Raw genomic sequence first — 13,047 nt, forward strand, 5'->3', positions numbered from 1 at the left:
ATCCATTGTGCGTTGCACAAGCGAGCACAAAAAACGGTTTATAAATAATCAAAACCTTGTGTGCTGGTCACACGCTCAAATTCCCATCAATTTCCGATCAAATGGTGACTGGTGCGCACCATCTACCATCAAAGTTCTGCGGCCTGCAAAAATTTGATGGTAGATGATGGAGCTGTGGGGCTCATCCTTCATCTGATTTCCACACAACCGTGCTTATTTCATGCTTATTTCAATCAACACGCTGTTTTAATTAATTTTACTGATCAATCTAGATGACTCCCGACCGCCATCTTGGTCATCATTTTGATCGGAATTTGACGGAAATTTGAGCGTGTAACCAAGCCATTATAATGGCTCTTCTCCACGCACAAATTCGAAACTTGAAAGATGCTCACCGATGACATCGTTAACTGTCGCCTTTCAAAGATCGTGAGGCTCGAAAGCGAAACCAAGTTCGCCTACAGCTCAATGGATATGCAATTTGAGCGGCTTAGGAGTTTAAATAGTTGTATCGCGCATTTTCGTTTAGCGCGATGCTCGGAAAGAGTAGTTTCAATCGGGGTATTCGTGTTTGTAATGACGATCGATGCGAAACGCCCGGTAACTCTTATTCGATTCTCCCAGCATGAATAATTGAGGAGATCTAAAAATTAATGCCTATCTGCTGTTGATCAGTTTTTTTTATAATTTTTTTTTTTGTTTAGACGTGGAAGGTATATTACAATATTTTCCAGGCATCATGTAAATTGTCGTATTTGTGTCGTTTGCAAGTTTTAACCTTTATAAAATTGTGGTACTTCAACGATTGCAACGCTGCTTTTAAATCAACCTTTTCCTTTCTTCTTCGTAAAAAGTCGGGGAATTTCAGCGCCAGTGGTAAGAGAGTATTTCTGAAAAGTCAGGAAAAAGAGTTGGATATTTTGGGGAACGTGAAGTGCCTTCAATTTAGAGAGTATGCACTCCACAAATGTGCGGGCCTTTCGGGCCCGCTAGCAACTTGGGCCCCTGAGCGCTACTAAGGCCCTGCGAACAGTAACGAAAGAATCAATATGTGTTCATCGAGTCTAATTATTTACTAATCAAATTAATTTACGTATAACTTTAATATGAACACATCGGGACGCGTATAAAATTAACATTTTTTCTTGCCATTCATTGCCAACTGAACCGCTTCGTCTGCATTTTTTTCCGTCCCTTTTTCCCTGAATGAGGTTATACAAATAGTTTTGTATCGTGACCGTTTTTAACCGGTAACATACTGCTAAGAACGAGAACTGGATATAAAGCACACCCTATAGACAAAGAAATAGTGATTACGTCATAGCCATCGGTGCTTTCCATTGTAGAACAGAAATTCTCATCACGAATGATAGAAAATATACTTCCAGAAATCTATGAATTGGAACGCGTAACAAATCATCGTTCGTTTCTTGGCAGACTCTGCCAACTGAAGAGCTTTGTTTGCATTTTTTTCCTGTCCCTGTTATTTTGTTTGAGGGTCTATCGAGAGGGAAAGAAGTGTTTTTTATCTGTCGTGAAAGCAGATGAGGACTCCTAAGAGAAACCGAAAGTCAATGTCACCGACAAATTAATGTCACCAACGAGTCTGGTTGTTCATGCCGCAGACTGGCACGTATTGTGTACATACGCGGAATTTTTGAAGGACAAGCATGAAAAACAGCGCGACGCAATACCTCCGAGATTTCCTAAATTTACTGAATCGGTCACAGTATCACAGACCGCAGAAATCATGAAATAAATCATATATGTCGCAAAAAGTATGACGTTGATTTCCTGTCCATGGTGATTGTTAGCGTTGGCATTTGCAACACTTTAAAAAAAAAAAAAAAAAAAAAAAAAAAAACCCTCCAGTAAAAAAAAGAAAGTATCGCATTGGAACTAACGTCCGGGGAACACGCCACGAAACAAAAACCTAGACATTTTGGAGTATTTCACGATCTCATTTTCAACTGGCAAAGGAAAAAAAAACTAGGGGAGCGAGAAAGTAAAAATAAAGCACGGATAGAAGAGGTGTCAGTGACCCGCTCTTGTCTATCGCTGGATGTTTTTAAAACAAAACGTGCGAACTTTTGCCAAGTCAGATTTTTTCATATTAAAAGTATCCTCCTTTTTCCAGCTTTGACACCTTAAATGTTCCATCAATATCCTCTATCGTGAAATCTTTCATGAGTGTTCGTGATTAGGTTTCCAAATATTCAAGTCAAACCATATTTTTGAACGCAGTGAAATCGCAGAATGGGATCCAAGAAAAAGCACGAACTGAGGTATTTTGTAACGAACTGAGGTATCTTGTAACTTCATCTTATTCCAAATTTTACGGAAAATTCCACTCACCTGACGAGCAGTTCAGAAGTCAACTCGTGAAGACAATGGAAGCATTCGTAATTAACCTTATTGATCCCAGAAACTATTCGAATGACGCCATTTGCGCGATTTGCTCAATCTGATCAGTTTTGCGTTTGTGTATTCAAAAACTGATGAGTCGTATTTTGTTCGACGCAACAATTTTTTCCTGTCACTGATTTTGTGTTATTTGCATCAATTTTTTACAACCAATGAGAACAAAGCAGCTATAAGTGAGGTCAGAAATCCTGTTAACAAATGCACACAACAGTCGTAACAAGCTTTAAGGACGTTCCAATTGTTTCGAAACAATGTTGCGAAAACGTTGCCAAATTGTGCCAAAAAATAAACGAGTGAAAATAGGCAACGCCTCTTAACATAAAGAACATCCGAACGAAATACGATTGTTACGAGATGTCCTGAGTTGTTGAGTCGAACAAAATACGACTATGTTCTAACGTTGCGTGAATCGCTATTAAAGTAAACGTATTGGTAGAATTGAAGATTTGTGAAAGGTAATAAGTTTTTAATATACAAAAACGAAGAAAGGCATCAGAAAGAAGTTATATTTCTTTAATAATAAAACAAATCTTGATACAACAGGGTAATGGGAAGCAAGCTCGTTATTGCAAAGCGAAAGCAAAGGTGTGTGAAAAAAACACCGGTATGTACACAGAATATATAATCAAATACCTAATAAACATCTGTAAATGTGATCTTCCACCAGAAAGAAAAAACTTATTATTCTACGAAGACAATTAAGTGTTTCAAGGGAGTGATTTTTGTCCAGGCGGGGCGAAAAATCGGATACCAAAATCTAAACAGGAAATACGATTTATTGTACCATGAGGCGAGTAGTTTTGTCAATTTTGATGCCAACAGTGGGGAGGTATTAATTTACATATTGTGACGCTGATTATCTATTTCTATTAAATTCTATTTTCACGCAGTTGAAACTTGTTCTTGACGTTAGAGTTTGTGACACAAGATTATGCATGGCGATTCGAGCTCAAAAGTCATTTTTTCTCTCAAATTGGACTGAATTTTGCAATTAGGAACTATAAATTCTAGCCCGGGTTAAAAACAACGTATGAGCCATTAGTTTCCCTATGCACATAAGTGTTTTTTCAGATGTGCCAGAATTTATAGTTCCAAATTGCAAAATGCAGTCCAATTGTCCCCTCCCAGACAAAGGAACGTAACTCTGTTGCAAAGTTGCAAAATCGACTGAAGCAATTCAATTTTTTACGAAAGTGTACCTGTGCATTTTTTGTCCACGATTTTTCTATATTTCGTATGAAATCAGAGGAAAAATTGGTCAAATCGTCACTTAGAAATGCCCAAGATTCTCCTTTTAAGAATGAAATTTGTGAAGAGAAATTTGGCAACATTGAAATGTAATTACGTCCTTTCCGGAGGGAAACGGCGAAATAAACCGCGTTAAGCAGGAAGGAACCAAGCCACACTAGCTATTGCCATTTAATTGGGCAAGCTATTTTTTACGTGAAAACGGCTGTGCGGATATTTGTGCCAATGTCAGTGAATTTTCTGCATACTACATAGCAAATGGATCACTACACAAGAAGGTACGAATTTCAGTATCTTATTGACACATGATTCTCAACCAAATTTTCACATGGAACACGATGCGCTCAACGAAAATTACCAGAATTAAATCCTTGCGAAGATAATTAATGATTCTTGATGCGTGAATTAAAACCATCCGCTCATGAAAACGCAATGCTCTTCGTGTTTCACATAGCGCGCTTAACGTTATCATGACAGTCTCTGCTTTATAAAACTCTGGCAACCTCGATCTTGACGCTTTGGCTCATCTATATGAAAGGAACCAGGCGCATTGCAATGTTGCTAAGATTGTGCAGCTTCTTTTGCCTTGGAAGAAAAACCTGACCTTCTATTTTACTCGCTAAAAACTGTAAATTTAAGACAAAATTACAATGTAAATTTCATATTCTTTCATGGTTTCTGTAATTTTATTGCAAAGGATGAAAATGCACCATCTTAGCATAATCGCAATGGAGATGTTGTATGTGTGAGGAATTAGCTATTTGACTGTTGATTCTTACGTAAAAGTTCGCGAGAAACACGATGGTGCCACTGGTTTTCTCTGAAATCAACTCCCAAGCTCAAAAAAAGCTCTTAAGTGAGGGCGTATTGGAGGGGATATCCCACGCTATCCTGCGAGTCCACCTCTACATCAAAACAAACTCTCCATGCAAAGATAGGGTGCAAAATATATTCACAGGGCTGCCACTTTATTTGGGGACTCCAAAACTGAAAACACGGCATCACTGCTAATGTATTTGCTCCCTATCTTTGCATGGAAAGTTTGTCTCGATGTAGAGGCGTGGGATATCCCCTCCATTTTAGCCTCAACTTGAGAGCTTTTTTTGAGCTCGGGAGATGATTTCAGAGAAAACCAGTGGCACCATCGTGTTTCTAGCGAACTTTTACGTACGAATCAATAGTCAAATCGCATATTCCTCACACATGCAACATCTCCATTCTTCTAGTTCCTTTTTGCAAAATGCAATCCAAATGTGATCCGGTCCTTTTCCTTTGAAACGAGTCTAGATCAGGAAGCTCGAGTGTTCGGGCCCCAGCCGAGATTATAAGCATCCATAGTTCCGATCAAGGCGAAGTTGATCTGGTCGAACGGCACCTCCCTGGGTTCCGGGTCGGTGAGGATGGTGTTGAGCCGGCAGTAAGGATGCATGCGCTTGCTAAAGCCCGGCAGAAGGGATCGCCGCGGGGTCGGAGGACTCCCTGACACCCAGTACATGACCCAGTGGTAACTCGAGCAGGAGTCAGAGTCGAAAAACGTGTATTTAAAGAGCCATTTGAACGCCCTTTCCGTGACAGCAGCGAGATCATCACCGGAGATACCTTTATCGGGAAAAAGAGAAATATCCACTCATGGACCTGCGGGCTGATTGTTGGAATTGATAGACAAAGCGATAGATAAAGAAGATACAGGGTTATTCAAAAGTCACGCACCACTGTGGGCCGATTATTGAAATTGATAGACAAAGAAGACATAGGGAGTATGGAGCTATCCTATTGGTTGAAAAGATTGATTCTTATAGACATAGGGAGAAAATGATGGACTAACTATCGGGTAACTCGTGGGTTGCCGTTACTTAGTATATTACCTACCTTCTTTGTCCATTGCAATCACCGCCTCCACCAATATGATCCCTCCTTATCTCTTTTGTCTTCTATGTCTGTAGCTTTGTCTATCAATTTCAATAATCGGCCCGCTGGCCTTAACTTTAGTTCTAATTAAGATATCGATTTGCGGTTTATGACGTTTTTTCCTCGGGAAACTTTTTTAGGTACTTTCTATTTTTGAGCCCCTTAGGGGAAGGACGGCGGGGTACAACTCAAAAATCTCGAATGCATGGCCAGTGGTAGTGGTGCGTGACTTTTGAATTACCCTGTATAGGGAGTATGGAGCGATCCTAATGGTCGAAATGGGTGATTCCTATAAACTGAGGGAGAAAATCGAAAAAAGAAATTATTCTTTTTTGTGTGTTTAAGTGCGGGATGCATACTGTAGCACCTAAAAAATATGAAATATTTTCAAGCCTCGTATTTCATAAAATATTTCACTAATTTCCAAAATTTCATTTCTTTATTACAGGTCATGCCACCTTGTCCGAAGTTCAGGTCATACGGATCTCTGAATTTTTCGGATCGCACATCCAAAAATTTGCGGTCCAGCTACCGCAGTTCGGGTCACACATCTGCGGTAGATTGTTGAATATAATAGACAAAGCGGTAGACGAAGATGTCATAAGAAGTATATGGAGCGATCCTTTTGGTTGAAATGAGTGGTTATTATGGATTAAGGGAGAAAATTACGGAAAAATCATCGGGTCTCCCGTAGGTTGTCGTTAGTTAGTCTATTACCTACCATCTTTGCCCATTGCAACCATCCGCTCTCACTAACAAGATCCCTCCATATCCCTGTTGTCTTCTTTGTCTATGGCTTTGTCTACTAATTTCAACAGCCCGCTGCATGCACTGATGAAAATATTTGTGCTCTTGCGTTACTTTTGGCTAGGGTAACATGGGAAGTGAAACACAAACCAACACAAATTTTGTTGGTACGGTTTGCGGTGAATTTAGCTTAGAAAATAATGGAGAGACTGAGAAAATGCACGCCTCCGATTGCGACGTTGGTATTTTCCACTCGTTTTATATTAAATTTCTTCAAGAAGACTAGTTGGCATTTTCTCTTGAAATTATCAACCAGTACTCTTGATTCAGAGTATTGTGAGTATCGAAGTATTGAAAGTACTCTTGATTGAATCGGATATTTCTACTTGGGTCAAAGAAAATCCGATTAAATTAAGAGGCGCGGCTCTCGATTCAAGCAAAAATCCTATTGAATCGAGAGTATCTTCTCTCGTCAAATTTTTTAAGAGTCTGGGCTTTGCATCTAAGAGTCTTTTTTTCAGGTGATAGACCAATAGACAAGATAGGAAATAAGGAACCACATTATTTATCCCCTCTAAGAAGCGTAGAACGCTATTAACAGAACGAGAAGTTTAGAAACCAGGTCCTAAGCGGAATATCAAAATGTACTCATTACTATGATCGTCTGCAATACAAATCTCACAAGTTACGATATTTGTACTCTCGACTTTAAATTAATGTTACGTAAGAATCGTATAGTGATCATATAATATATATACGTATAATGATCGTAAATATAATCGTATATCGAATAATGTTGCGTACAGCGGACCCGGGAGCTTTTAGAGGCAACAGAGATGGTCTTCTAGCGTAAATCCGCTGGTATTTCCAGAAAGGATCGCGTCAGGAATGAGACGGTACGGGAGATCATGGATGCCAAGCAGACCATCGTGCATGACATTATGACAAAACAACTCATTTGGTATGGTCATGTCCAGAGAATGGCAGGAGACAGGTTGCCGAAGAAGGTCCTTGACTGGGTTCCTCCTGGGAGAAGACGCAGAGGGCGCCCAATGAAAGGTTGGAGGGAAGGGATTGAAGCGGAAATGTTAAGGTGCTCAATCCCCCAAGATTTGTGGTTTGAAAGAGAGCAGTGGAGGTTAGGAGTCGTAGAGCGCGAGGGAGTGCTGTAAAGCGACTTGTATGTATGTATGTACGCAAGAATACCTACATCTTCTTCGAAAGTAGAATTCCGTAATTCTCGATGTATAAATTATAGTATACGGAAAATTTTGAGGAAAAAACATGTAACGGAGGATTTTATCTGGTACCTCATCGAATGTCTGAGAGTGCTCTCATAGCTTTTCCAATATCTCGTTTTTATGGTCCTTCTCAGGAATTAATCAACCGTAACATATACATGAACTCACCTCTGTTGCCGAGGTTTTTACAATTATTGCAATCAATGTAGTCGTACTTTCCCGGTAAGTCAAGCCTCTTGTCAATGGTTATTTGACCGGTATATAAGTAAATTCCATTCTTGATGACGTGTACCAGCTCGTAACTAGAATCAGGAAACAATTTTGTTACAATCATTCTGTCGCAAAATCGGATGATAATAAAAGACGTGTCCTTCAGACCGAAACCTGGTCGAGCGAAAATTGGACGCTACTTCAACCAGCACTGGAAAAAAACACATTGGATCAAGAGTCCAGACTCTTGAAAAGGCATTAAAAAGCCAGTTTTTACAAGTCATAACAGTTGCCTAATGTTTCTATTTTTTGTGCTTGTTCCAGGTAAGAATCCTCACATTCTCCTGTTATTTCTATCGTAAATCTCTCTGGATGGGCACCTGTAAGTATTTTAATTTTTCCCTCATTGGAAAAAAAATACGTTGTATCTAGAGTCCAGACTCTTGAAAACATTGACAAGATAAAGGACTCTTGACTCAATCAGATTTAAGCTTAAATCAAAAGTAAATCCGCTCAAATTAAGAGGCTATTGGTTCTTGATTGAAGCTTAAATCTGATTGAATCAAGAGCATTTTTTCTTGTCGATGTTTTTAAGAGTCTGGACTCTAGATACAATGTGTTTTTTTTTCCCAGTGAGTATTCTACTTCGACTAAATCACTTGGACGTATTTCTTCCAAATGGAATTATGTATGCATTCAGACATGAACCTTTAGACCCATGAGAATATATGCGTAACAGGGCTCACGCCACTACGCACATAGATCCGTTCGGCAGAAATACGTCCATTTGACTCTTGATCGATCTGACAGCGGCCACTGGCAGGAAACAAATCGCAAATAATAAATGAAGTTCACTTAGTTTCATTACCTAGTCCAAAGATATTAATAGCGAAAAAATTTCAATGTCTTTTAATTGGAGAGGAGGTCGTTCTGCACCGCATAGAAATACTCTCCTAACCTAAGTTTATCCTGTAACATCGTAGTAAGTTTACACAGAATGACCATAAATGACTAAGTTTTATTTTAGATTAAAGAAAGCGTGCTCTGCCCGCATGCGGGCCGATTATTGGACATTGAAATGCGATATAATGCAGGGTTAAGATAGGGCTATGTCTTGCCTTGTGGTATCGACGCACAGTCGTACGCTCAATATTTGGGCTACTGGCGCGGCTGATTTTGACACAGCTATCAGTCGCTGTTGTGAACCGATTCAATAGGTGCGTTATACATACCTAACGGTAATGGTATTGTGACACCTGGACTTGCTAAGTGGAACTTTGTGCATTTCCTTTTGACGTAGATACAACCAATTCGTGTACAGCACCAAGTATTTAGTGGAAACTTTGATACAAAGTCACATTTATAAAATAAATCTTTCTTTCATATTTTTATGGGTGTATTAATCGGTCAGTTGCACTGGTCATGGAATCGTGTTTTGATGCTCGACTCTTGTAGATTAGCTAAAAATAATAAGATCCGTCCAACTAGCAACTTCCTATGTCCAATATTATCCGAGATATCATGCTTCGGAAAAATTGGTTTGTGACGTCATCCACATCGGTAGTGACACCTTTGGTTTCTTCCACCTGCATTCATCAGTCAGGGAGACACACATTTGCATTGGTTACTCAACGTGGAACTTGAATGAATACAAGATGGAAGAAACCAAGGGTGTCACTGCAACGGTGGATGACTTCGCAAACCTATATGTTCAAAGCATGATATCTCAGGTAGCATTAAACGCAGGAAGTTGCTGTTTGGACGGATCAGAATATTTGTAACTATTCTACAAGAATCGAGCGTCAAAACACGATTCTGTGACCAACGCAACCGAGACATTGGCCATGTTGCAAGGGTATTGTGGTTCTCACCCGTTCACCGCCAATAACCAGTGGGTCTTGAAGGTAGGGATAGCCTGGTTCCTTCCGCAAACGATGACGTCACCGCCTGTAATCTTGATTTTATCGATTTTCTTCCATCTGAATGGTAGTGGTAACGTGTATGGCACATTCGGCTGGGTTTGAGTCCGCATCATTTGACTCTCTGTCCGAGAGAGGCCGGAGAATACCCTTCTGAAGTACCCAGAGGGGCTCGGATTTACATTCTCCCGAGGAGGTGTCCGCCGACTTCCGCGTCGACTGCTTGATACCCATGAATTCAACGACCTCATCGATAAGCAGGACCGAGACATTTGCCAGGCAATCGCCGCGAGAAGTAGCCTGCAGCCACAAACAAAATTAGCACACTCAGAAACAAGCGGGAAAGTTCTAATACTGTCGTATTAGAAAAGCGCTCAGGTGTTAGTAAATGTATTTAATGAAGAAAGGACGTATAAACTCCGTCGACTTGGCTGGGAAATGGAAATAAAGCATCAGCTGATATCAAACAAAGGTTACCCAGGAAACGGTAAACGCGTATTTTTGTTTCCCGAAAATGAGCTCATCAGGCGCGTTTTTTTTTAGGCTTCATTTGGACGTATTTATACGAAAGGGAACTACGCGCCAAATTTCCAAATTTCAGTTTTTAACGGATCTGGATTCTCCATGTAATAGGCTGCTCTCACACGTAAATATGCCCCCAAAATACTAATTTCATCCCCTGGAATCAGCCCCTGAAAAATCGCAAAACAGGGAATCAGCGATTACGAATAAAATCAAAAGGAACTATAAGTAATTCCCTTTGATTTAATGCGCTAACCCGGATTCCGAATTAAATCAAAAGGCGCTATCTCCACTTGAATCACTTGATTGACGCGCGCGCGGCGAAGCTTGGTGGAAACTTGGTGAAATTCAGTAACGGGGGGTATTTTTGGACGAGAAACTCGAATTTCGGGTCAAATTTTGAAAATTCAGAAATCCAAGATGGCGGACATGGCCTAAAATGCTATCTTGGCCCCTGTCCAGCCGATCTTGGTGAAACTTGGTATCAGGGGGTATTTTCGCATGGGAAACTCGAATTTTGGGTCAAATTTTGAAAATTCAGAAATCCAAGATGGCGGACATGGCCTAAAATGCTATCTTGGCCCCTGTCCAGCTGATCTTGGTGAAACTTGGTATCAGGGGGTATTTTCGGACGGGAAACTTGAATTTCGGGTCAAATTTTAAAATTTCATAAATTCAAGATGGCGGATGTGGCCTAAAATGTTATCTCCTATTTAAACGCGCATCGCCAAAAAATCCCAGATGTCGTCCCCTGAGTGACGGTCACATGTCGACCGTGCGTTCCCTCTGGCTCGATCGATGTCAGTGTGCACTGACATGGACAAGGGGCTTTTAACGAGCGAACAAATTAACGAACCCATCGGAATCACTTAATTTTCATTAAAATCACTGTTAGGTACTTTATTGGAATCGGAACAGTATTTAGAAATTTATGAGTATTAAGAGCGCGCTGGAAGGATTACGTGGTCAAAAGCGTGACCGTCATCTAGGGGTTCGTCAGGCCCCATCTTGACTTCCTCGGAGACGCGAGTTTAAATGGGAGCTCAGAATACGCAACTTCGAACTTGTTTTCCGTGGGTTAATAATGTTTCAAAAAATCGGAGAAAATTCCAGCGAACTGTGCGTACTCAATTCTCCAAAAAAATGCAAAAATTAAAAATTACTGAATAACCTCATTGTTAAAATTTTAAACTCCGATATGGCGGATGTGGTCTTCAACAATAGCTCAATGCCTGAATCGTTTGTGTGGAGTTCGGTATTAGGGGCTCAAAATGACAACAGAAACTGTTTTATTTAGATACGAAAATTTTAACATAGGTAATCAGCACATGAAGGGAATTCACGATCCGACGCTGCTAGGTAAACCACGCACCTCGACGAGGCGGTGTATTGTGAACGTACACGGAGAAAAAAACTTCGTGCGTGGGACCCGAAGTTTAGGTCATATGGATCTGTGAAGTTTTCGGATTGAGCATCTGAACACTTTCGGTCCAGCTGCTGAGGTTTTGATCACACATCTGAAACTTCAGTTCTTACATCTAAATTACTTCGGTTTTCACATCCGAAATTTCGGTTCTCACATCCGAAAAACTTCGGTTCTCACACCTGAAGACTTCAGACGTAAGAACTGAAGTTTCAGATGTGTGATCCGAACCTCGACAGCTAGACCTAAAGTGTTCAGATGCTCAATCCGAAAACTTCAGAGGTCCATATGACCCAAACTTCGGGTCCCACGCACGAGTTTTTTTCTCCGTGTAGAGTGCCATATATTTAAAGTTTACAAACGTGGAAATTTCCACATATCATCCACATTGGCAAGATGCAGCGGGAAAGCAGATTGAGGTTAGGTAGGTATATTTGGGCTCCCACCACCTCCGGCCTTCACAACCCGGCCCGTGCGCTTTACGCAGGTTCATTGGCGGCCATTCTAGACGTGTAGTGCGTTTGTTTAAGAAATAGATATCATTTTAAGCCACATCCGCCATCTTGGATTTCTGAATTTTCAAAATTTGACCCGAAATTCGAGTTTCCCGTCCGAAAATACTCCCCGATGCCAAGTTTCACCAAGATCAGCTGGACAGGGGCCAAGATAGCATTTTAGGCCATGTCCGCCATCTTGGATTTCTGAATTTTCAAAATTTGACCCAAAATTCGAGTTTCCCATGCGAAAATACCCCCTGATACCAAGTTTCACCAAGATCGGCTGGATAGGGGCCGAGATAGCATTTTAGGCCATGTCCGCCATCTTGGATTTCTGAATTTTCAAAATTTGACCCGAAATTCGAGTTTCCCATGCGAAAATACCCCCTGATACCAAGTTTCACCAAGATCAGCTGGACAGGGGCCAAGATAGCATTTTAGGCCATGTCCGCCATCTTGGATTTCTGAATTTTCAAAATTTGACCCGAAATTCGAGTTTCCCATGCGAAAATACCCCCTGATACCAAGTTTACCAAGATCGGCTGGACAGGGGCCAAGATAGCATTTTAGGCCATGTCCGCCATCTTGGATTTCTGAATTTTCAAAATTTGACCCGAAATTCGAGTTTCCCATGCGAAAATACCCCCTGATACCAAGTTTCACCAAGATCGGCTGGATAGGGACCGAGATAGCATTTTAGGCCATGTCCGCCATCTTGGATTTCTGAATTTTCAAAATTTGACCCGAAATTCGAGTTTCCCGTCCAAAAATACCCCCCAATACTAAATTTCACCAAGTTTCCACCAAGCTTCGCCGCGCGCGCGTCAATCAAGTGATTCAAGTGGAGATAGCGCCTTTTGAAATAATTCGGAATCCGGGTTAGCGCATTAAATCAAATGGACCTACGT

At 40.8% G+C, this 13,047-nt stretch overlaps 2 protein-coding genes across 6 annotated transcripts in view; one reads left to right on the forward strand and one right to left on the reverse strand.

The window, feature by feature from the left end:
* wake (ankyrin repeat and fibronectin type III domain containing protein wide awake) overlaps positions 1 to 13,047 on the forward strand; it is a 370,794-nt gene that overhangs the window by 166,034 nt on the left and 191,713 nt on the right. The gene's annotated exons all lie outside the window — the stretch shown is intronic.
* LOC109033449 (uncharacterized) overlaps positions 2,924 to 13,047 on the reverse strand; it is a 28,001-nt gene continuing 17,877 nt past the window's right edge. For both annotated transcript variants that reach the window (XM_072299297.1, XM_019046073.2), the window contains exons 2-4: positions 9,650 to 9,997; positions 7,737 to 7,870; positions 2,924 to 5,271 (exon numbers count right to left, since the gene is read on the reverse strand). In XM_072299297.1, coding sequence (XP_072155398.1) covers positions 4,961 to 5,271; positions 7,737 to 7,870; positions 9,650 to 9,997 — 793 coding nt within the window. In that variant the 3' untranslated portion in view covers positions 2,924 to 4,960. The remainder of the gene's footprint in view (positions 5,272 to 7,736; positions 7,871 to 9,649; positions 9,998 to 13,047) is intronic.

This window comes from Bemisia tabaci, chromosome 4, assembly GCF_918797505.1.
Source record: "Bemisia tabaci chromosome 4, PGI_BMITA_v3".
Taxonomy (NCBI): domain Eukaryota; kingdom Metazoa; phylum Arthropoda; class Insecta; order Hemiptera; family Aleyrodidae; genus Bemisia; species Bemisia tabaci.